At 37.6% G+C, this 23934-nt stretch overlaps 1 protein-coding gene across 1 annotated transcript in view; it reads right to left on the reverse strand.

Moving 5' to 3' along the window:
• The window catches only part of ARHGAP19 (Rho GTPase activating protein 19), a 36846-nt gene extending 15557 nt beyond the window's left edge, over nt 1-21289 (reverse strand). The window contains exons 1-6 of the mRNA XM_055081101.1: nt 21246-21289; nt 17656-17921; nt 16124-16204; nt 11552-11761; nt 9077-9303; nt 7281-7367 (exon numbers count right to left, since the gene is read on the reverse strand). Of these exons, the coding sequence (XP_054937076.1) occupies nt 7281-7367; nt 9077-9303; nt 11552-11761; nt 16124-16204; nt 17656-17921; nt 21246-21274 (900 nt within the window). The 5' untranslated portion in view covers nt 21275-21289. The remainder of the gene's footprint in view (nt 1-7280; nt 7368-9076; nt 9304-11551; nt 11762-16123; nt 16205-17655; nt 17922-21245) is intronic.
• Between the last annotated feature and the right edge of the window lie 2645 nt (nt 21290-23934).

Raw genomic sequence — 23934 nt, forward strand, 5'->3', positions numbered from 1 at the left:
ATATATAGAGGACTTCCCTAGTGGTGCAGCGGTTAAGAATCAGCCTGCTAACGCAGGGGCACGTGTTTGAACCCTGGACCGGGAGGATCCCACATGCCACGGAGCAACTAAGCCTGTGCGCCACAACTACTGAGCCTACACTCTAGAGCCCGTGAGCAGCAACTACTGAGCCCACGCGCCTAGAGCCCATGTTCCGCAACAAGAGAAGCCACTGCAATGAGGAGCCCACGCACCACAATGAAGAGCAGCCCCCGCTCACTGCAACTAGAGAAAGCCTGCGCATAGCAATGAAGACCCAGTGCAGCCAAAAATCAATCAATCAATCAATCAATTAATTAATTTAAAAATATATATATAGAGAGAGAGAGATAAAGCAAATATGGCAAATGGTGACATTTGTTGAATCTGAGAGTTATTTGTTTCACTCTTTCAACTTTTCTCTATATTTGACAAACTTCACAATGAAGTTTTCAGAAAAGAGTCTCATGACAAAGACATTATGCTATCTATAGTTTAATTTTTACCTTGGTAAATTATAAAGCAGAGCCAAAGGAAATTTCCTCCAAACAAGAATATGACAGCCCACATCACCTATTCTATAACTTCATTTAAAAACAAAACAAAACAAAAAACCTCTGCCCCAAAAAGATACTATGAGCTGAAGGGATACTCAGAAAGGGAGCCAGAAGCAGACAGGTTTAAATGGAAATCTGAGGGTCCGAGGTATTTTACAGTTCATAGGACTTCCCAGATAAAATGGGAATTGGCCTCAACTGTATATACATCATAATTCCCTAGGAAAAGATGTGGTGACTCTTATTGAAAAGAGAGAAAGCCAGACTAGGTCAGATGGACCAATAATAGTAGAGGATAGAACTATAAATAGTTAGGAATAATTTTAGAGAAAAAAAATTCAAAGAACACAGAATGAGGCAACATAGAATCTGAGGATTAGGAGGTAAACCGTCCACCCAAGGAAGCCTGAGAACAAGAAAAAGACAACAAAGGGACTTCCCTGGTGGTCCAGTGGGTAAGACTCCGCGCTCTCAATGCAGAGGGCCCAGGTTTGATCCCTGGTCAGGGAACTAGATCCTAGTTGCATGCCGCAACTAGTTGCATGCCGCAACTAAGAGTCCGCATGCTACAACTAAGAAACTCACACACCGCAACTAAGAAGCCCGCATGCCGCAACTAAAAGATCCCACACGCGGCAACGAAGATCCTGAGTGCCGCAACTAAGACCTGGCACAGCCTAAATAAATAAATGAATAAAATTTTTTTTATTCATTAAAATAAAAAGGAAGACAACAGGAGGGCTTCCCTGGTGGTGCAGTGGTTGAGAGTCCGCCTGCTGATGCAGGGGACGCGGGTTCATGCCCCAGTCCGGGAGGATCCCACATGCCGCGGAGCGGCTAGGCCTGTGAGCCGTGGCCGCTGAGCCTGCACGTCTGGAGCCTGTGCTCCGCAACGGGAGAGGCCACAACAAAAAAAGAAGCTGAGCCTGCACGTCCGGAGCCTGTGCTCCGCAACGGGAGAGGCCACAACAAAAAAAGAAAAAAAAGGAAGAAAACAAAGCACAAGAGAACAAATCTGGGGTAAAGTAGGACCTCAGAATAAGTATAGAACACACAGAACAATCAACCATTTTTCATCCAGGAACAACTCAGGGAAGAACCTGCTCAGCCAAAGTGGTGAAGCAGATGCCCACAAGGACAATGGTTCTGACTCAAATCCAAAGAGAAAAGTCCTGAGACTAAAATAAATCTCAAAAAAAAGAAGACATTCTTTGTCTCCTTTAGAGATAAACAGAGGCTCAAAGAGTGCTCACACTAGCCTGGAAACAAAGGTAAATAGCAAATAAGAATAAAAACCCCAAGGATGAGGAGCTAAAAGAGGGATCTATGGAAGAGAAAGGAAGAGTAAAAATAGAGAATGTCTGAAAGAATCTAATAATTAGAACTTGTTCCAAGCCAAATTACATCTAGAAGACTGTACTCATGTTTTATCTCTAAGGTTTGTACAATCTGTATTCTCAAGATCCTCCACAGTGATATGTTATCTGACATAGTAAAAGGGACTTTGCTGGTGTGATTAAGTTAAAGACCTTGCAATGGGGAGAGTATCCTAGGCCATCCAGGCAGGTCCACTATAATCACATGGGTCCTTAGAAGTAGAGAACCTTTCCCAGCTGTGGTTAGAAGGAAACATCACTATGGAAGAAGGATCAGAGAGATACAACATTGCTAGCCTTGAAGATGGAGGAAGGGGACTATGAACCAACGAATGTGGGCAACCTCTAGAAGCTGGAAAAGGCAAGTAAACAGATTTTCCCCTAGAACATCCAGAAAGGATTGCATCCCTGCCAACACCTTAATTTTAGCCCAGTGAGACTCATGTCAGACTTCTGACCTACAGAACTGTAAGATAACAAATTTGTGTTGTTGTAAGTCACTTTAAAAAAATCGTTCAGAGTGAAGTACAACTTCATTGTATATTTGAATTGTACTGGACAATGGGAAAGAGAGAATGGGCTCTACAGGTAAACAGATCAGAAGGTGGAAAAGCTAGAAACCATGAGATGCAATGAGATCTCTGAGAACCCACCTCTCTTTCAACTTGTGAGTGGTGGGCTATGAAAAGTTAATCCCATATCAGTGGTAACAAGAGAACTCAACAGAAGGAGAGTTCTATTAGGAACTGCACCTAGAAATTCCCCATCTTGATTCACAACTACTGTCAGTTAACTGCACTCTCCGTACACACAACTCCTCTCAACTTATTCCTATAAATCCATGCTTTGGAACTAGCTCTTCCCATAAATGAGAAGTATATAAAGAACTGGTTTGAAAGATATTTGTTCATCATTAAAAACCATTCTTTCTCCTGTTGTCCTATGTCTACTGCTCTAATTCACTTACCTAGATCTTGACTTCTAATTGACCATAATCTTTGACTTCGGCACCTAAGCCCCGGATACAGCCCTGACCCTTTGTTTTACAGCCTACTAAATCAAAGATTCTGATCTGTCATTTCTAAAATCTGGACTTTGGATCACTTGCCATCCTGTAGTGGGTAAATCCTAGGGTGGCCTCCATGTTCACATTCTGCATAATTCCCTCTTCCTGAGTGTGAATGGACTTGTGACTTGTTTCTAACCAATAGAATATTGGTGACTGAATGTTGCTCCTGTGATGATCAGGTTATATAATATGGCTAGAGTGATGGGATGGCACAACTGTGATTAAATTATGATATATACATTTATAATACATTATGTATATAAAATATGTATTATATATAAGATATATATAAAATATATCTTCATCTGAATCTTGTTAGCACATACTAGAGAGACTCTCCTGTTGGCCTTGCAGAATCAAGCTACTATAAAGTAAGAAGAGAGACAAACTGAAGGAAAAACTATGTTAAACAAAAAGGAACCAAAACTAGCCAGAGCAACGAGGCAAGAAAAAGAAATAAAAGACAGCCAAATTGGAAAGGAGTAACATTATCTCTGTTCATAGATGATATGATCTTATATGTAGAAAACTCTAAAGCTTTCAAAGAAAAATTGTTAGAACTGATAAACAAATTCAGCAAAGTAGCAGGATACAAAGTCAACACACAAAAATTAGTTGTATTTCTATACACTAACAATGAACAATCCAAAAAGGAAATTAAGAAAACAATTACATTTACAATAGCATCAAAAAGAATAAAATACTTAGGAATTAACTTAACAAAGGAGACGAAAGATTTTTACAATAAAAACTACAAAACATTACCGAAAAAAATTAAAGTCAACATAAATAAATGGAAACACATCCCCTGTTCGTGGATTGGAAGACTTAATACTGTTAAAATGTCAATACTATCCAAAATAATCTACTGCAATCCCTATCAAAATCCCAACGACAGTTTTTGTAGAAAGAGAAAAATCGGGACTTCCCTGGTGGCGCAGTAGTTAAGAATCCGCCTGCCAATGCAGGGGACATGGGTTCGAGCCCTGGTCCCGGAAGATCCCACATGCCGCGGAGCAACTAAGCCCATGCACCACAACTACTGAGCCTGCGCTCTAGAGCCTGCAAGCCACAACTATGGAGCCCACGTCACAAATACTGAAGCCCAAGCACCTAGAGCCTGTGTGCCGCAACAAGAAAAGCCACCGCAATGAGAAGCCCACACACCACAACGAAGAGTAGCCCCCACTCGCCGCAACTAGAGAAAGCCCACGCACAGCAACAAAGACCCAACACAGCCAAAAATAAATAAATATATAAATATATTTTTTTTTAAAAAAGGAAATAGAAAAATCCATCCTAAAATTCATATGGAATCTCAAGGGACCCCAAATAGCTAAAACAATCCTGAAAAAGAACAATGCTAGAGGACTCACATTTCCTTATTTTGAAACTTACTACAAAGCTACAATAATCAAAACAGTATGGTACTGGCATAAAGACAAACATATAGACCAACTGAATAAAATAGAGTCCAGAGATAAACCCTCAAATATACGGATTTTCAACAAGAGTAGCAAGACTATTCAATGGGGAAAGGACAGTTTTTTCAACAAATGATGTTGGGAAAACTGGATATCCACATGCAAAAGGATGAAGCTGGACCACTACCTAATACCATATACAAAAATTACCCAGAATAGATAAATGTAAGATGTAAAACAATAAAACACTTAAAAGAAAGTAAAGGGCAAAGGCTTCACAGCATTGGATTTGGCAATGATTTCTTGCATATGACACCAAAGGCACAGGCAACAAAAGAAAAAAATAGACAAATGGGACTTTATAAAAATTTTTAAATTTTGTGCAGCAAGACACTATCAACAGGGTAAAAGGCAATCCACAGAATGGGAGGGAATATTTGCACATCGTAAATCTGATAAGGGATTAATATCTAGAATTATAAAGAACATCTGCAACTCAATAACAAAAAAGCAAACAACCCAATACAAACATGGGCGGGAATTCCCTGCCGTTCCAATGGTTAGGACTTGGTACTTTCACTGCTGTGGCCTGGGTTCAATCCCCGGTCAGGGAACTAAGATCCCACAAGCCGCATGGTACAGCCAAAAAAAAAAAAAAAAAAACGGGCAAAGGACTTGAATAGACATTTCTCCAAAGAAGATATGCAAATAAGCAATAAGCACATGAAAAGATGTTCAACATCACATCACTAATCATTAGGAAAATGCAAATTGAAACTACAATGAGTTACCACCTCACAACCATTAACACAGCTATAATCAAAAAAATCCCCACTACTGAGCCTGTGCTTCTGGGGCCTATGCTCTGCAACAAGAGAGGCTGCGATAGTGAGAGGTCCGCACACCGCGATGAAGAGTGGCCCCTGCTCGCCGCAACTAGAGAAAGCCCTCGCACAGAAACGAAGACCCAACACAGCCAAAAATAAATAAATAATAAATAAATTTATTTTAAAAAAAGAAACTCAAATTTAAAAAAAAAAAATCCCCAAAACATAATAACAAGTGTTGGTGAGGATGCAAAGTAATGGGAACCATTGTGCCTTGTTGGTGAGAAGGTAAAATGGTGCAGCAACTATGGAAAACAGTATGGCAGTTCTGTTAGAATTACCATATGATACAGCAATTCCACTTCTGGGTATAGAGTCATACCTCATGATCCAAGGTTACTGGTTCCAGGATTTCCCCATGGATACCAAAATCCACAGATACTCAAGTCCCTTATATAAAATGGCAAGTATTTGCATATAACCTATACACATCTTCCTGTATACTTTCAATCATCTGTAGATTACTTATAATACCTAATACAATGTAAATGATAATGTAAATAGTTGTAAATACAATGTAAGTGATATATAAATAGTTGCTGGTGTGCAGCAAATTCAAGTTTTGCTTTTTGGAAATTTCTAGAATTTTTTTTTCCAAATATTTTTAATCTGCCATTGGTTGAATCTGTGGATAGGGAACCCACAGATACAGAGAGCCAACTATATAACCAAAAGAATTAAAAACGGAGTCTAGAAGACATATTGTATGTCCATGTTCAGAGAAGCATTATTCACAAGAACTAAATGTGGAGGCAACCCAAGTGTCCTCAACAGATGAATGGATAAGCAAAATGTGGTATATACAGTGAATGAAATGTCAGCCTTAAAAAGGAAGGAAATTCTGACAAATGCTACAACATAGATGAACCTTGAAGACATTATGCTAAAGGAAATAAGCCAATCACTAAAATTGACTGATTCCACTTTTATGACGTACTTAAAGTGGTCAAAATCGTACAGACAGAAAGTAGAATGGTGGTTGCCAGGGCCAAGGGGGAGGGATGAATGGGGAGTTATGTTTAATGGTATAGCGTTTCAGTTTTGCAAGATGAAAAGAGTTCTGGCGATGGATGGTGGTGATGGTTTACATAATAATATGAATGTAATTAATGCCACTGGCCTGTACACATATAATAAATGTTGTCATATGTATTTTACCACAACATTTTTTTTTTTATTTGAAGAAAGACAAAAAAAGGAACCAGAACTGAGTGGTCTTAAAAATTCTCAGCCTTTCCAGATGGCAAAAGATGCTAAAATTAAGAAATTCACCATCAGGAAAGTATACTCTAAAGAAAAGGTCAAGGATGTGACTATGCAACTGTTTTGCTAAAAATCTTAGAAACATCAAGAGGTCAGAATATTCAGTTACACAAAGGGCCCTTTCAAAGAGTAAAAGGTATGCCTACCAGATCCTCTCAATCCAACCAGAGGGCCTCTAGGAAGCTTAAAGGTATTGTCCCTCAGCCTTCTCAGCAAGAGTCCAAGGAAGAGACAGGTTTATCTTTAAATTTATCTTCTAACTGAGTGAATCCCACTAAAATCCACAGAGACCCACTAAGTTATTGAGAAAATCATGTTGACAGACACACTGCTAGTTTGTACTAAAAAGGACAATAAATACAAGATGAAAGGAGGCTGTCAAAATTCTACTGGCAGGAAGCAGACAGAATAAAAGTACTTTGCTTCCAACATCTGCTGTCTTTCATGAAAAAGGAAGGATGAGTCGGGCGTGGAGCCAATTGCCCACGGGGCGGAGCCCTACTCAGCTTCTAGGTACCTCCATATTCTTCCCCACCTTAGTTGTTCCAGAGTTTTACCACTGTCCGATCTGGTTTCCAGTTCCAGTCAGGGCCTTTCTTATCTAGTCATCTTTATAGCCCTCTCAGGATCCCACTGTGTTCCATCCTCCTTGTCCTGTCATTACCCAAGTCCCATTCGTTACCTACCTTAAAAAGTTTCTGAGAGTGTTTAATCATAAAAGTCATCCCGTTGTTTAACTTTGTGATATTCTCTTGAAGGTCATTTGCAGTGACCTATTCAGACCAAAAGAAACCAAAAAAGGGAGATGAAAAGCTGGGAGGTAGAAGGCAGATACTCCCATTTATTTATCAGTAAGCTAATTCTTTCAAACATATGACAGTTTCTATCCCCAAGAAACCTGACTCTAATACAACATTTAATTCTGGAAAGGTTTTTTGGTTCAGCAGGTTTCCACTGGAGATGATATAATCTAGGAAGAACCATGTGTCCCTGAAGTGACCAGGAAATCCTTGAGAACCAATCTTCATTTCCTAATTCTGCCTGAGAATCAGACATACATGCAGAGTTACTAAAGAAGATCTACCCTGGGAAAAGGGGAAAGAAGAATAGAATCTGTACCAATCACCAAGGACATTGCTCTCTAGAGAAACTACAGTTTCTCCGAAGATGAAAGAGAACTGTCACTACTAATTGATACCAGAGGTGACATCCGTTTCTTAAAAATGCAGTCAGATGGTCACTGATTACCTTCTCTTGTTTCCCCTGCCTTTTTTTTAAGCACTTCAGCATATCTACTATCCCAAAGCCCACATCCTCAACATGTATCTTTGTTACTTAATGTTTGCTTATACTAAGACCTCTCTCACAGACTTCTCTTTACAGTCAATGCTTCTCTTTACAGTCATAGATCACTCGCTCCTTTTCAGTCTCAGTGAGCTGGTTCTAAAATTCTTTCACTATGACGCTTTATCTCCTTAACATGGACAAATGTCGGTGTGTCTTTTTCTTCTCACACACCTCCCCCTCATCAACCTTTCTCTGGGCAGAAGCTCTTCCTGGCCCAGAGCTTTATATTATTTTTTCACTAGTTGCTTGTTAGGTAAAACGTCTCACACAACCTCTCTCCTTTATATTCCTTTTCTCATTTCCTATAATCCCCAAAATCTTTTATAAGTCACTATATCCCATCTATTTCTATTACCTTCCCAACAATCCTGTCAGATAAGTGGAAAAGGTGCTATTATGCCCAGCTTACAGAGGAGGAGCCTACGCATAGAAAGAGGAAAGGACACAGTTAACAGTGGGTTTGCAGCTTCCAACCCAGTTATCCTGACTCCTAATTCCATCATACAGTAAAACCTATTTTATGAATGGACAGGAATATGAAGCTACGTGCTTCCAGGCCAAGAATTAGTTCAAAAGCCTTTAGATAATGTACTTCTCGTGTAAGTCACTAAGAAGGCCATGGTCTCAGTAATAAGAAGCATATTCAGCTTTATTTAAGGAGAGTATATCTATAGGATATAGAAAAGTTACAAGGCAGGATTGCTCTCTGTGTCATCTTATCTAAAAGCTCAGTGACACTATCCTGTAAGATCATACAGCTCTATTCTAAATTTATACCATTCAATCTTCAGAAATCAATTTGATTTCCCAAGAAGGCTTTCATGTTAAGAAGGAATTTACACTGACCAGCCAAAATCAGTATTCTAGTTTATTTAGTAGCTATATTTTCCACTAAGGATTTCCACTAATAAATTGCTAATCAGGTTTGTCAAGAGATTGACTTATAAGCAAGATTAACAGGAATTGGCCCCCCCCAGGTGTAATAACTCATAAATGAACTAATAAAGGAAGTTCCTAGACTTGTAAAGCTGAAGACTAGACCTTGGACCCTTGACAACCTCACCAAGGTACAGCCATAGGACGAGGGCCAGCCCAAGAAAATCAAGCAGTCTTTCCTTTTCCCCTCAACACTTACATTTTTTGGCCACAAGACATGGGGCGCAAACATAAGGGCAAGGTTATAGGCAGACATCTTATTCTTGTCTTGTTTCTTTGCTGTCTGGTACAGGAGATCAAGCAATAACTTCAGCAAGTTACGATTGGGTGGAGGGAGAATGAGGAAGAGCAACTGAAGAGCCTCAATTTGCCGCTCTTTATCTGGTACATTGGTCTTGTTTCCTTTATCATCAAACTGCATCAAATCTTGAGGACAAAAGAGATGATTGCAAAGGAGGGAGAAAATACAAGCAAGAAAAAAAAATCAATGCTCCTAATATTTATTATAATCAAAGAAAGAAAAAAAAAGAATCAAGCATAAATAGAGATTATAGCAAAATATAATAACAAAATAATGTCAATACAACTCAATAATAAAAAGACAAAAACCCAATCAAAAATGGGCAAAAGACTTAAATAAACATTCCTCCAAAGAAGATATACAAGTGGCCAATAAGCATTTGTATACTCAGTATCATTAGCTATCAGAGAAATGTAAATCAAAACCAAAATGAGATACTACTTCATAACCGGAGGTGTGGCTATAGTCAAAAAGACTGACAATAACAAGTGTTGCCAAGAATGCTGAGAAAATTAAAGTCTCCTACACTGCTGGTGGGAATGTAAAATGGTGTGACCACTTTGGAAAACTGTTTGGCAGTTCCTCAAAAAGTTAAACGTAGAATTACCATATGACTTAGCAATCCCATTCCTAGGTATATACTCAAGAGAAATGAAAACATGTCCACACATATCTTTAATAATGCCACCCCCTTCACATTTCCTCACCAAGATATTTTACTGCTAAAAAAATATGAGAGTGAAAAAAAAAAAAAAGAAAAAAAAAATATGAGAGTGAATTATGCCCTGATAACAGGATGATCCAGGCAGCTCCTTATGGAGTCAGAATCATTGTTTCTCCCCTAACAGGCTACACAGGTTATCAATAAAAACAGTCCGCTAGATAATCAGAATTTCAAAAGACACTGAAAAACATTTGGGTATAATTCATATAGACCTGAAAATGATAACAACGTGTTGCTGAAACTGTTTAACTTCCAGGTTTAGGAAAGGCAGATAATATTTCTAGAAACTGTTCCCTGTTAATATGAAATTGAAAACAAAAATCCCTCCCAGTTATCAGCAAGGGGTACCAAATGATACACCTGTGCCACACCACAGTATGATATCAAAGAACAGTGAATCATGGGGTGGTGGAGGGGCGGTTTCAGATACTGCACTAAATAAACTCAACAGGAAAGCAAACAGAACAAGCATTCTTCATGTTAACCCTTATAAAAAGAACTTATCAATATTTCCCATATCTTTTTCAAATATCCAACAACTTTATTTCTCCCCAAAAATAACTGTAAAGTTGTGTAACACTCTAGTAATATTTTCTCATTTGTATAATCTAAACTGTTCCTGAAAGTGCTAAAAATAAATCTAATCTTATTAGATTTTAGAAATTCAAAACTAGGTTTTTATTTTAAGTAGTAAAAATTATTCAAAAGAAAAAAATCTTCTATTTATTTTCCTTAAAATTAGAAGCAAGACTAAAAGACTCAAGGGTAGAAAACTAAGTAAATATAGTATGGATGTTGATGCTGTGTGCACTTAGAGCCTATCACAGCATAAAAGCTGTGCAATTTAAGAATGAATTCCCTACCACACAAGCATAAAGGAGAAAGAGGAAACTATTTATGAGCTGAAAATGGAACATTCTCCAAAACACAGTAAATGAAAAAAGCAAACCACAGAACCATGTGTATAACACCCTACCATTACATAAAAAGAGAGAAAAAGAATATATGTAGGTGTTTGTAAGTGTCTAAAATATCTCTGTAAGGATACATTAGAAATCAATAGCATTGGTTCCCTCTGGGAAGAAAAACTGAGTGCTGGGAACAGGGGTGGGAAAGAGGCTTTTCACTGTATACTCTTTGAACCTTTTGAATTTTAATTCATGTGAATGTATTGCCTATTTAGAAAACAAGTAAAATTATTTCTAAGAATCAAATTTCCAACAGTAGAGATGATCTCAACTGAGGCATATTAATACTTAGCAAAAGCCTCAAACTGAGGCAAATATACCAAAACTGTGACTACTGATTTGGGTAATTGATTTGGGTGTGTCAATCAATCCAGTGAAAAGCATACATTAATTAAGCAACTAAAATGTTCACAGCACAATGCTAGGATCCATCAGGAATACAAAAATAGGTAAAACCCAGACTTTATCTTCAAAGAAGTTTATTCAACAAAAAAAAATTTTGACTAAATCAACCATAACTAGCCAATGCTTATGAGTATTCAGAGAGCCCAGAAATGTCATGATGTCTTAAACAATATTAACAGAAGCATTCCTGTGGGTTACAAACAACAGAATATTCCAGATGACTTTACTAAATTGAAAGAAATGTATTCACATCTCTTTCTCACCTCCTATACTCACCAGCAATTTTGAGGTGTGCATGGAAATGTTTATGTGTCAGCAGAGGCTCAGGTAACTCTCCTAGAAACATCTTCAGCAAGGTAGCAACATCATTTGAGTGAAACTCCCCTGATTCCAAGTCGATATCAGTTCCATTATTGAGAGCATCCCTTAAAATCTGCTGTCGGACACTATTCCCTGGTACTCTAAACAAACCCTCTACTCTCAAGTCTGTTCAGCATGGAAGAGAAACAGAGGACATGAAAAAGGAAATAAAAAGAGGAATTATGATTAAAATAAGTCATCTAAAAGTCTACTTTATACTTGAAAGACCCTTTACAAAGAACTTGAAGGAGGTTTCTGTCTTTCTTCCCAGATTAGTTTAGAACCTACTGGCCCCCTGAGGAAATATATCTGAATACCCCTGAGCACCCAGAGATCTCCCAGACTGAGAGATGGTCCACCCAGGAGTCACTGAACCTCCTGAGGCACACCTGGAAACTGAATTTAACCTTTTTCTTTTTAAATTTTCTGTTGAAATATAGTTGATTTACAGTGTTGTGTTAGTTTTAGGTGTACCCTACTGGCCCCCTGAGGAAATATATCTGAATACCCCTGAGCACCCAGAGATCTCCCAGACTGAGAGATGGTCCACCCAGGAGTCACTGAACCTCCTGAGGCACACCTGGAAACTGAATTTAACCTTTTTCTTTTTAAATTTTCTGTTGAAATATAGTTGATTTACAGTGTTGTGTTAGTTTTAGGTGTACAGCAAAGTAAGATATATATATATATATATATATATATATATATATATATATTCTTTTTTAGATTCTTTCCGTTATAGGTTATTACAAGATATTGAGTATAGTTCCCTGTGCTATACAGTAGGTCCTTGTTGGTTATCTATTTTATATATAGTAGTGTGTATATTGTTAATCCCAAACTCCTAATTTATCCCTCCCCACTCCCTGAATTTAACCTTAAGAGTCAGAATGGGCTTGAAAAATAAGTTGGAAGAAAGCCAAATCTCCCTGAAGGCCCCTTCCTGTGGGTCATCCCAGACTTTGTTGGAGGGGCCGAGTTCATCTGTGGAGGTTCATTGCTCCTGTAAACAGTCTCCCAGCCTAAAATGAATCTAGAGTCTCTGCGCTGCCCCAGGAATTAAAACTCTAACCTAACAGATCACCTTTCAGTCTAAGAGATTCCCAGAAGCTCAGGGTCATGCCAACTAAACGATTCTTCCCTCCCACCTATATTCTAAGCTAATCTAAGGGGATAAAAAAGATGAGACATATTGTTTTGGTTTGACCTGGAGGAAGCATGAGAGTTCATGTTTTCAACTTAGGTCCATATTTCTTTGTATAACCCCCTAATTCAGGGGTCCAAGTTCAAATGCCTACAAGGCCAGGCTGGTAACAGTAAATGAATGAACAGGAACCCTAACAAACTGAGGAGCACCTACCTGTGCTCCAGCTGACTGTGTCCAAGTGGCAACAGGGCCCAAGGATGCTAGATCTTCCTATTATTTCCTATTATCCAAAGAAGTTGAAAACCTGGACTGTTTCCATTTTAAAAGATTGATAACTAATTTTATTTTTAATTTAATCCTCTGCCAAACAAACAAAATATGAATATAGATGACTTAAACTCTTAGGCTGTCAGTTTGCAACCTCTGCTCTAGCTCCTAGCACAATGTCCCATATAGAATAAGACAAATAAGTGTTTGTGTCAAATTTATCAAGACATCACATAAAGCCACCCATTTCATATACACTCAGCTCTGCCAAACACTTAGAGCAATGACATAACCAGTATGACTACTAAAAAAGTGAAAAAGGAATTAAGTGAAGAGTGTATTTTAATCAGAGAATTCTAGAGATGAAAAGTATCTTTGGAGATAAATTATGCTCCCTAAAGTAAATGTTATAAAGGAGCAACGTATTTTTCCAGAAGAAATGTCTCAGTCAAGGGGAAACTGTGATTTCATAGACACTATCTAATGTATATATATCTTTGAGAGTATAAAACAAATCAATACATGAGATGAAATTTAAAAGGAAATATATTTAGAAACATACCACCTGAAATTATCATTGATTAGTGTCTTTGTTGATGGTTAATTGTCACCTAACAATTGCTAGCTCAAGGATGTTAGCTCCCAGTAGAAAACTGACAATTCTTCATTAACAAAGAATGACAAAATTTCAAGTAGTCTTACTTTTGTGTAGATATTCAATCAGTTGGTATATCTGGGCAATGCCTTCCTCTGTCAGTGGGGATCCAAATATTACTCCTTTTTCTGAAAAAAACCATACAATAGAACAAGGCTATATTTTCCACAAATAGTACAAAATCAGCATACTTAAAATCAGCATACCCCTCAAGTATGTTATGTTACAGTTTAGCACGTATTTTCACAGGGTCAGTAAACAAAAACCTTAAAGTTGGAAGTGTACCAGAAAATGTAATCAGAAAACTCTCAATCAACTCTCTGAGAGTTTAATCTTAGATGGTAGGTTCCTTGAAGGCAAAGACCATCTTCTTATTTAAGTAACAATACCTAGAATATTGTTATGTAATTTAAAAAAAACAAAAAATAGAACTTAGACCCATGATTGTCAGAGTATGACAGATTATCCACTAGAGTTGGTATAGGGTCTGATCTGTTATAATGTTTAAACTTTTTTTGCTGCCCTCAGGATTTCCTAATATTTAAAAAAACAGGGGCTTCCTTGGTGGCTCAGTGGTTAAGAATCTGCCTGCCAATGCAAGGGACATGGGTTGGAGCCCTGGCCCGGGAAGATCCCACATGCCGTGGAGCAACTAAGCCCGTGTGCCACAACTACTAAGCCTGAGCTCTAGAGCCCGTGCTCCGCAACAAGAGAAGCCACCGCAAAGAGAAGCCTGCGCACTGCAACGAAGAGTAACCCCCGTTCACCGCAACTAGAGAAAGCCCGCGCACAGCAACGAAGACCCAACACAGCCAAAAATAAAGAATAAATTTATTTTAAAAAAATAAAAAAACAAAATAGTAGCTCTTTAACATCTTATCAAAAGCAGTGTTAATAGTCATAATTTATTATATATATCACTAATAACTTATTTCTGAGAAGGCTTTTTTTGGGTGACTCATAGGTATTTGCCTTATCAAAGCATTCCACGGAATGAAAACATTTGAGAACTACTGCAATAAAAAAATGTTCAGGGGCTTCCCTAGTGGCGCAGTGGTTGAGAGTCCGCCTGCTGATGCAGGGGACACGCGTTCGTGCCCCGGTCCGGGAAGATCCCACATGTCGCAGAGCGACTGGGCCCAAACTCCTAATTTATCCCTCCCCACTCCCTGAATTTAACCTTAAGAGTCAGAATGGGCTTGAAAAATAAGTTGGAAGAAAGCCAAATCTCCCTGAAGGCCCCTTCCCGTGGGTCATCCCAGACTTTGTTGGAGGGGCCGAGTTCATCTGTGGAGGTTCATTGCTCCTGTAAACAGTCTCCCAGCCTAAAATGAATCTAGAGTCTCTGCGCTGCCCCAGGAATTAAAACTCTAACCTAACAGATCACCTTTCAGTCTAAGAGATTCCCAGAAGCTCAGGGTCATGCCAACTAAACGATTCTTCCCTCCCACCTATATTCTAAGCTAATCTAAGGGGATAAAAAAGATGAGACATATTGTTTTGGTTTGACCTGGAGGAAGCATGAGAGTTCATGTTTTCAACTTAGGTCCATATTTCTTTGTATAACCCCCTAATTCAGGGGTCCAAGTTCAAATGCCTACAAGGCCAGGCTGGTAACAGTAAATGAATGAACAGGAACCCTAACAAACTGAGGAGCACCTACCTGTGCTCCAGCTGACTGTGTCCAAGTGGCAACAGGGCCCAAGGATGCTAGATCTTCCTATTATTTCCTATTATCCAAAGAAGTTGAAAACCTGGACTGTTTCCATTTTAAAAGATTGATAACTAATTTTATTTTTAATTTAATCCTCTGCCAAACAAACAAAATATGAATATAGATGACTTAAACTCTTAGGCTGTCAGTTTGCAACCTCTGCTCTAGCTCCTAGCACAATGTCCCATATAGAATAAGACAAATAAGTGTTTGTGTCAAATTTATCAAGACATCACATAAAGCCACCCATTTCATATACACTCAGCTCTGCCAAACACTTAGAGCAATGACATAACCAGTATGACTACTAAAAAAGTGAAAAAGGAATTAAGTGAAGAGTGTATTTTAATCAGAGAATTCTAGAGATGAAAAGTATCTTTGGAGATAAATTATGCTCCCTAAAGTAAATGTTATAAAGGAGCAACGTATTTTTCCAGAAGAAATGTCTCAGTCAAGGGGAAACTGTGATTTCATAGACACTATCTAATGTATATATATCTTTGAGAGTATAAAACAAATCAATACATGAGATGAAATTTAAAAGGAAATATATTTAGAAACATACCACCTGAAATTATCATTGATTAGTGTCTTTGTTGATGGTTAATTGTCACCTAACAATTGCTAGCTCAAGGATGTTAGCTCCCAGTAGAAAACTGACAATTCTTCATTAACAAAGAATGACAAAATTTCAAGTAGTCTTACTTTTGTGTAGATATTCAATCAGTTGGTATATCTGGGCAATGCCTTCCTCTGTCAGTGGGGATCCAAATATTACTCCTTTTTCTGAAAAAAACCATACAATAGAACAAGGCTATATTTTCCACAAATAGTACAAAATCAGCATACTTAAAATCAGCATACCCCTCAAGTATGTTATGTTACAGTTTAGCACGTATTTTCACAGGGTCAGTAAACAAAAACCTTAAAGTTGGAAGTGTACCAGAAAATGTAATCAGAAAACTCTCAATCAACTCTCTGAGAGTTTAATCTTAGATGGTAGGTTCCTTGAAGGCAAAGACCATCTTCTTATTTAAGTAACAATACCTAGAATATTGTTATGTAATTTAAAAAAAACAAAAAATAGAACTTAGACCCATGATTGTCAGAGTATGACAGATTATCCACTAGAGTTGGTATAGGGTCTGATCTGTTATAATGTTTAAACTTTTTTTGCTGCCCTCAGGATTTCCTAATATTTAAAAAAACAGGGGCTTCCTTGGTGGCTCAGTGGTTAAGAATCTGCCTGCCAATGCAAGGGACATGGGTTGGAGCCCTGGCCCGGGAAGATCCCACATGCCGTGGAGCAACTAAGCCCGTGTGCCACAACTACTAAGCCTGAGCTCTAGAGCCCGTGCTCCGCAACAAGAGAAGCCACCGCAAAGAGAAGCCTGCGCACTGCAACGAAGAGTAACCCCCGTTCACCGCAACTAGAGAAAGCCCGCGCACAGCAACGAAGACCCAACACAGCCAAAAATAAAGAATAAATTTATTTTAAAAAAATAAAAAAACAAAATAGTAGCTCTTTAACATCTTATCAAAAGCAGTGTTAATAGTCATAATTTATTATATATATCACTAATAACTTATTTCTGAGAAGGCTTTTTTTGGGTGACTCATAGGTATTTGCCTTATCAAAGCATTCCACGGAATGAAAACATTTGAGAACTACTGCAATAAAAAAATGTTCAGGGGCTTCCCTAGTGGCGCAGTGGTTGAGAGTCCGCCTGCTGATGCAGGGGACACGCGTTCGTGCCCCGGTCCGGGAAGATCCCACATGTCGCAGAGCGACTGGGCCTGTGAGCCATGGCCGCTGAGCCTGTGCGTCCGGAGCCTGTGCTCCGCAACAGGAGAGGCCACAACAGTGAGAGGCCCGCGTACCGCAAAAAAAAAAAAAAAAAATGTTCAAACTTTCTTTACTGTACTCACCAGCTGTGAAACTTTGTATCTTTAATATTATTTTAGTATAGTATTAATAGGGCATGAAAATCAAGGTGCCCCTGATAACTACCTAACCTAATCATGTTATCTCTTGGGGACTGATATATATGCTTTAATTTATCTAGATCGTTTTTATAATTTTTATTAACATTACTTAAGGTTTTACTACTCATGTAAATGAAAAAATGACAAAAAGTGCTTTATAATAATAGAAACTCATCCATGAACATGCAGATGTTCAGAATGAAGCCCAGGGAGCAGCTGAGACCTGCCCCCTTCACAGATACATCTCCTACCCTTTCGCTTGAGAGACATTAGAGACCGGAAGAATCCTGATGCGGGGCCGGCCCCACCAGGCAACTTAAGGTCCACTTCTCCCATCAGCTGAGCCAACTCAGTTCCAGGCAAGTCGATGAGCCTTGTGATATTGCTGACCACCAACTCGGTGAACACCTCAGGTTTCTCATGTCGGAGTTTCTCCACAAAAAAGTCAGGATTGAAGATAATAGGCTGACTTCGAAGGGACGAGTCATTGCAGATAACAAAATTGCAGATGGCATCACTGAAAACAATGAAACAGAAGAATCTTTGGGGGAATCATTTTTAATATGTGTTTCTCATTCCCTCTCAACCATACAATTATTCATTCTTCCTGTGGGCTAATCTACAGACTGGTCTTTTGAAAACCTAATCCTCAATCTGCTGACTGCATAAAAGAAGACAGTTTGGGCTTGTTGCTGTTTAGGTTATATCCACGTAGATACTTAGAATTTTAGTTTAAAGACACCAAATAGCCTCTATGATATGACCTGAATTTGCCTCCTAATTTTAGGCATTCACTGCAAGAAAATATAGATCCTTACAGCCTCCTGAGTCTAAGAGTATATTAGAACTGGCAGTCACATAGACAAATTTCCGTATTAAAACAGTCAAACCCTAAACTATTACCATTAAATTCTTGTAAAACATCAGACCTGCAGCTGTTCCTCCTAACACAGCAATGGGTAATCATTAAATTAAGGCCTTCCTGGGAGTACAGCCAGCACTGTATGGTATTTCCCATCCAGTGATTAACTGCTGACAGTAACACAGGCTAGTCGCAAATGCCACAGAAACCACGTGACAGTGAGCATGAGACTACTGAAGAGCTAAAACTATATCTAAACAGTATAGTAGACATTTTGAAAACATTTACTCTACCGTTAGGGTTCTTTGGTTCCTGGGTCCCTACACAGGTAGGTGTTTCCTTATAATCAGTCCCCTTCAACTGAGCCAGGCTCTTTGGATTCTGTTCCTCATAACCAAAAAGCCTTCACTAGAATGGAAGGCACTTTCAGGTACATAAAATAGATATTAATTCAGCCTTGCCAAGGTTCAGAAATAGGTTTTATTTAAAAATCCTTCATTCTGGATGGCTCTGGCCCATCGTCTAAGTCCAAACTTTGCTCAGACAGGTTCTTCCTCTCTAAGGCACTTGAAAAAATTCTGTATTTTGCTTCTAATTTTACTCTTCTATCACTGAGTAATACTCAGAAGATATGTTCTGTTGGCCCCTGATCTTAGCTGGTTTTCCACTCCTAAATTATTTGGGCTATACTTCTAGCAAAGCTCCTCTGACTCTCAGAAATATTTTCTTCCCTACTGTTTTCTAATTTTAACATGTTACATATAAGAACTGTATTATTCCATCTCTTGTAGCAGACACATCACCACTTGTTTGTATCCATTATCAATCATCTCTGATGGCTTATTCTAATTTTCATTATATAAACAGCCATCTATTATACAACCAATGAGTAAATATAACACAAGCCAGAAAGGACAAGTCATCACATCTGTCAGACAAAGCTGAAATCCACCTGACTCAATCAAACATTCCCACAATAAAAACAATCACAACTTAAAAGTTTCCACAACACCCTAGGTACCAAAGCTCTGTTCCAGGAAAAATGATATCTCTAAACATTAAATATAACTAATCTTTAACACACTTTGCCAATACTACAGGGATCTTTTTTTTTTTCTGGCCACACCACATGGCATGTGGGATCTTAGTTCCCCTGCAGTGGAAGCGCGAAGTCTTAACCACTGCACCGCCAGGGAAGTCCTACATGGATCACTTTTAACATGGTATAATGAAAACAAGGCATGGGTAAATTTCAAAGTTCATCTCTACTTCCTTGAAAAGTTATTACATAATTTTATTCAACAGCCCAAATCTTCAGTTGGTGGCTACTAAATTTCTTTTCTCTAAAATGATAACATAAGAATTTACATAAAAATTAAAAATTATGAATGTGTATTCTCAAGCCAAAAAGTCATTAAAGAAAGAGAACTTAAAATGCTGTTTCGGGCTTCCCTGGTGGCACAGTGGTTAAGAATCCGCCTGCCAATGCAGGGGACACGGGTTCGAGCCCTGGTCCCGGAAGACCCCACATGCCGTGGAGTTATTGAGCCTGTGCTCTGGAGCCCGCGAACCACAACTACTGAGCCCGTGCGCTACAACTACTGAAGCCCACGCACGTAGAGCCCCGTGCTCCGCAACAAGAGAAGCCACCGCAATGAGAAGCCCCCACCGCAACGAAGAGTAGCCCCCACTCGCTGCAACTAGAGAAAGCCTGCTCACAGCAACAGAGACCCAACGCAGCCAAAAATTAATAAATAAAATACATTAATTTTTTTTAAAATGCTGTTTCCTCAACCTTTTTATACACTAAGGTTATTTTTCCTGTATAAATTTTTCCTGTATAAATTCCTGTATAATTTTTCCTGTATAATCATTAGCAAATGATTATAATACAAGCCAAATAAAATCAAAAGCAATTTCATCCTAAGCATTGACAAAGGCTTTTTTTAAATGTCAGCTTATTTCAGTCAAGAAATAAGAGTCAATAGACAACTATTACTTATAATCACTGCCAATAAGAAATTACTACTCTACTGAGAGAGCCAGAAAATCATGAAATGGGTTAGCACCGAAAAGAGTCTTATAATTTATCAGATCTAAGCTTTTATGGATGTCACATCCCTTTTAATTCTGAAAAACAGAATTCAGATCAAATTAATTCTAACATATAAATGTACATGAATATAGCATCCATTATATTCCTAAAGTAGAAACACACACATACATATAACCTCCAGATCTTTAGTTTATTAATATCCAGAGTAAGACTCAGTTGAGATTCCAAAACTTATATCACAGTTGACCTTCAGGCACTAAACTGGATCAAACAGACAAGTAGAAAGGAGCCGGAAGCACAAAACGCTACTGTATCGTTTCTCAACAGAATCCTTTCTACCTTGCGGTATGCTCCCTCCTAAATAGGTAGAATAGGTAGGAAAATAAATAAGTTCAAGGCTGCCCCTACCTATTCACAAGGAATACAAGAAAGAGATACCTTAGGAGTCCTAATACACAAGTAACAAACAAGCAATCTCAGTTTCTTTTCCCCTTCTGCTTTTTCTCCCCTTCCTTCCCATAATCATTCACTTTTGTTTTGTCTCACTTTAATTTCTTTAACCTAGTTCATTTTTTTTTTCCTCTCCTTCACTTTTTCTGCGTGGAGCATGTGGTACAAAAGTAAGGGAGAGAAATGGTTAAAAAAGGAAGTAAAATGAAAGATAAGAGATGGAAAAGACAGATATAGTAGGTTATGTTTTTTAATTATCCCCATATCACAAAGTCTGCTAATCTCTTTCCATGGAATACATAGTACCACAATATAAAGCTGAGAATATCACAGAACATGGTCAAGAAATTAAGAGAAGGGCTAAAGAAAAAAAAATACTATTTTTAAGCAAAAACAACTTCCTCCTGTACAGTATCTAATTTTAAAACAAACTCTAACTTTGTTCAAGTTTAAGAAAAAAATTAATTTCTTACATAAATGCTGAAAGCTTCTGGTGAGGCATTGGTAAATCGAAGAGACAGGAAAAAAGCTTTCTCCTTGTTTGTTGTAACAAAGAAACCCTCCTTTCCCTGCCCCATCACAGCCTACACAAATTCCAGACATGTTAGAGGACACAAGGGCACATTATGGGGCCTGAAAGGCAGTACTTATTAGGACTCTAAGCACTCATCTGCAAGTAGGAACAAAACAGAAATTAAAAACTGGACCAAGTTAATTGTATTTGCCAACACATAGATGAAACGCAAGAGTAGTCTCCCATCACACTGAAAGTTGTATTAGACAAAACAATCACACAATATAAACAGTATAAGGACAAGCAGTTTTATAATATAAAAGGAAGGGTGATCCCTACCTCACATCATACACATAAAATAAATTCCAGACAGAATAAAGATCTAAATATGAAAAGCCAAATTTTTTAAAATTAATTTTTAGGAGTATAGTTGCTTTACAATGTTATGTTAGTTTCTGCTGTACAGCAAAGTGAACCAGTTATACATGTACATATATCCATTCTTGTTTAGATTCCCTTCCAAAAAAGTCAAACTTTAAAAAGAATAATTTGATGAGGCAGAAGAAAGATTTCTTAAACATGACATAAAATGTACAATCCACAAAGAAAAGATTGAAACATTTAACTACATTAAAATTTTAAATGTCTGTTCAACAAATAACATTATAAACAAAGTTCTCAAAAAATGAAGTCACGGGCTTCCCTGGTGGCGCAGTGGTTGAGAGTCTGCCTGCCGATGCAGGGGACACGGGTTCATGCCCCGGTCTGGGCTCCCGGAGCCTGTGCTCCGCGGCGGGAGAGGCCGCAGCGGTGAGAGGCCCACGTACCACAAAAAAAAAAAAAAAAAAAAAAAGAAGTCACAGTGCCTCTGGAGAGAGGAACTGAATGAAAGAACAGGAGTGGGAGAGAAACTTTTCACTGTATGCTTTTTTGTATTTTCTGGAGTTTTGACTCCTGTGAACATACTACCCACTCATAATAAATAAATAAATAACAAATAAATGTAAAACTTTAAAAGTAATAATAAAAGACAAGCCATAAACTGAAAAAAAAATTGTTATGCATATAAAAGGATTAGTATTCAGAATTTATCAATATACCTAAAATTTATAAGAAAAATACATTCAAAGAAAATTAGTCAAAAGATATAACCAAGCAATTCATAGAAGAGAGGTCTAAATGACTAATAAACACGAACAGAATCTTAACTTTAGAAGTTATCAGGGTAAAGAAAATTGAAAAATGGTATCTTTCCCCACCCATCATTTTGGCATAAACTATCAAATTCAGGCGATATCATCTTATTCTTAGTTTGTTAAGGGTTATTTATTTATTATCATGAGTCTGTGCTTAATTTCATCAAAATTTTTTGACAATCATATAATTTTTCTCCTTTATTTTGTTTATGTAGTGACACTGATTAATATTAAACCAACTGGGCATTTCTAGAAAAACCCAATATTGTAATGATGTATTATCATTTTTATATATTACCGAATTTGGTTTGCTAATAGTTTGTTTAGGTTTCTCCATTTATGTTCATAAGTAAGATTATCATGGAATTGTCCTTTCTTATATTGTCTTCATTAGGTTTTGTATCAAGGTTGTGCTGGCCTTACAAAGTGAGTTGGGGAGTGTGTCCTATTTTTCTGTTTTCTGAAAAAGTTTGTGTTATTTCTTCTTTAAATGTTTGATGGAATTGGCTGATGAAGCCATCTGGACTTAGAGTTTTCTTTGTAAGGTTTTTAATTATATATAATCAATTTATTTTGTGTTACAGAACTATTCAAATTTTCTATTTCTTCTTGTATTAATTTTGGTAAGCCAGATATGTCTAGGGATTTGTCTATTTCACATAAATATTCAAACTTTACTGGCATAAACTTGTTCATAATAGCCTCTTAGGAACTTTTTAATGTGTCCAGGTTCTGTAGTGATGTCCTCCTCCTTGTTCCTGATATTGGTAATTTATGTTTTCTCTCTTTTTTAATTTATGAATCTTATTAGAGATTTATCAATTTTTATTAGCTTTGTCAAGGTTCCAGCTTTTGGTTTTACTGAACTCCTCTATTACATGTTTGTTGTTTATTTCACTAATTTCTGCTCTTATCTTTATTACTTCTTTTCTTCTTTACTGGATTCAGGATAAGGTGGCACTGCAAATCAGCGGGGAATGAATGACTTTTTCACAAAATGGTGCAGGGACACGCGGACATCTATGGGGGAAAAAATGAAAATTGACACCTATGTCACTATACACAAGGTCAATTCCAGGTGAATTATAGATCTAAAGGTGAACAACCAAACAATAAGCCTACTAGAAGGTAATACAGAAGAATATATTATTGAACTCAGGGTGGGGAAATAATTTCTAAATAACACATAAAAAATATTAACCAAAAAGAAAAAGATCAATACAATTGACTTCATTAAAATGAGAACTTCTGTTTATCAAAAGACACCATCAAGAAAGTGAAAAAGAGAGGCACAGAGTGGGAAAACATATCTACAATACATACAGCAAAAAAAAGGGGTCACATCCTGAATATATGTAGACTTCATATTAATCAATAAGAAAAAATAAATAGCCTAATAGAAAAATAAGCATGAGATTTCCATAAAATCTCATTTAAAAAACTACTCAAGGG

The sequence above is a fragment of the Physeter macrocephalus genome, chromosome 20, assembly GCF_002837175.3.
Source record: "Physeter macrocephalus isolate SW-GA chromosome 20, ASM283717v5, whole genome shotgun sequence".
NCBI classification, from domain to species: domain Eukaryota; kingdom Metazoa; phylum Chordata; class Mammalia; order Artiodactyla; family Physeteridae; genus Physeter; species Physeter macrocephalus.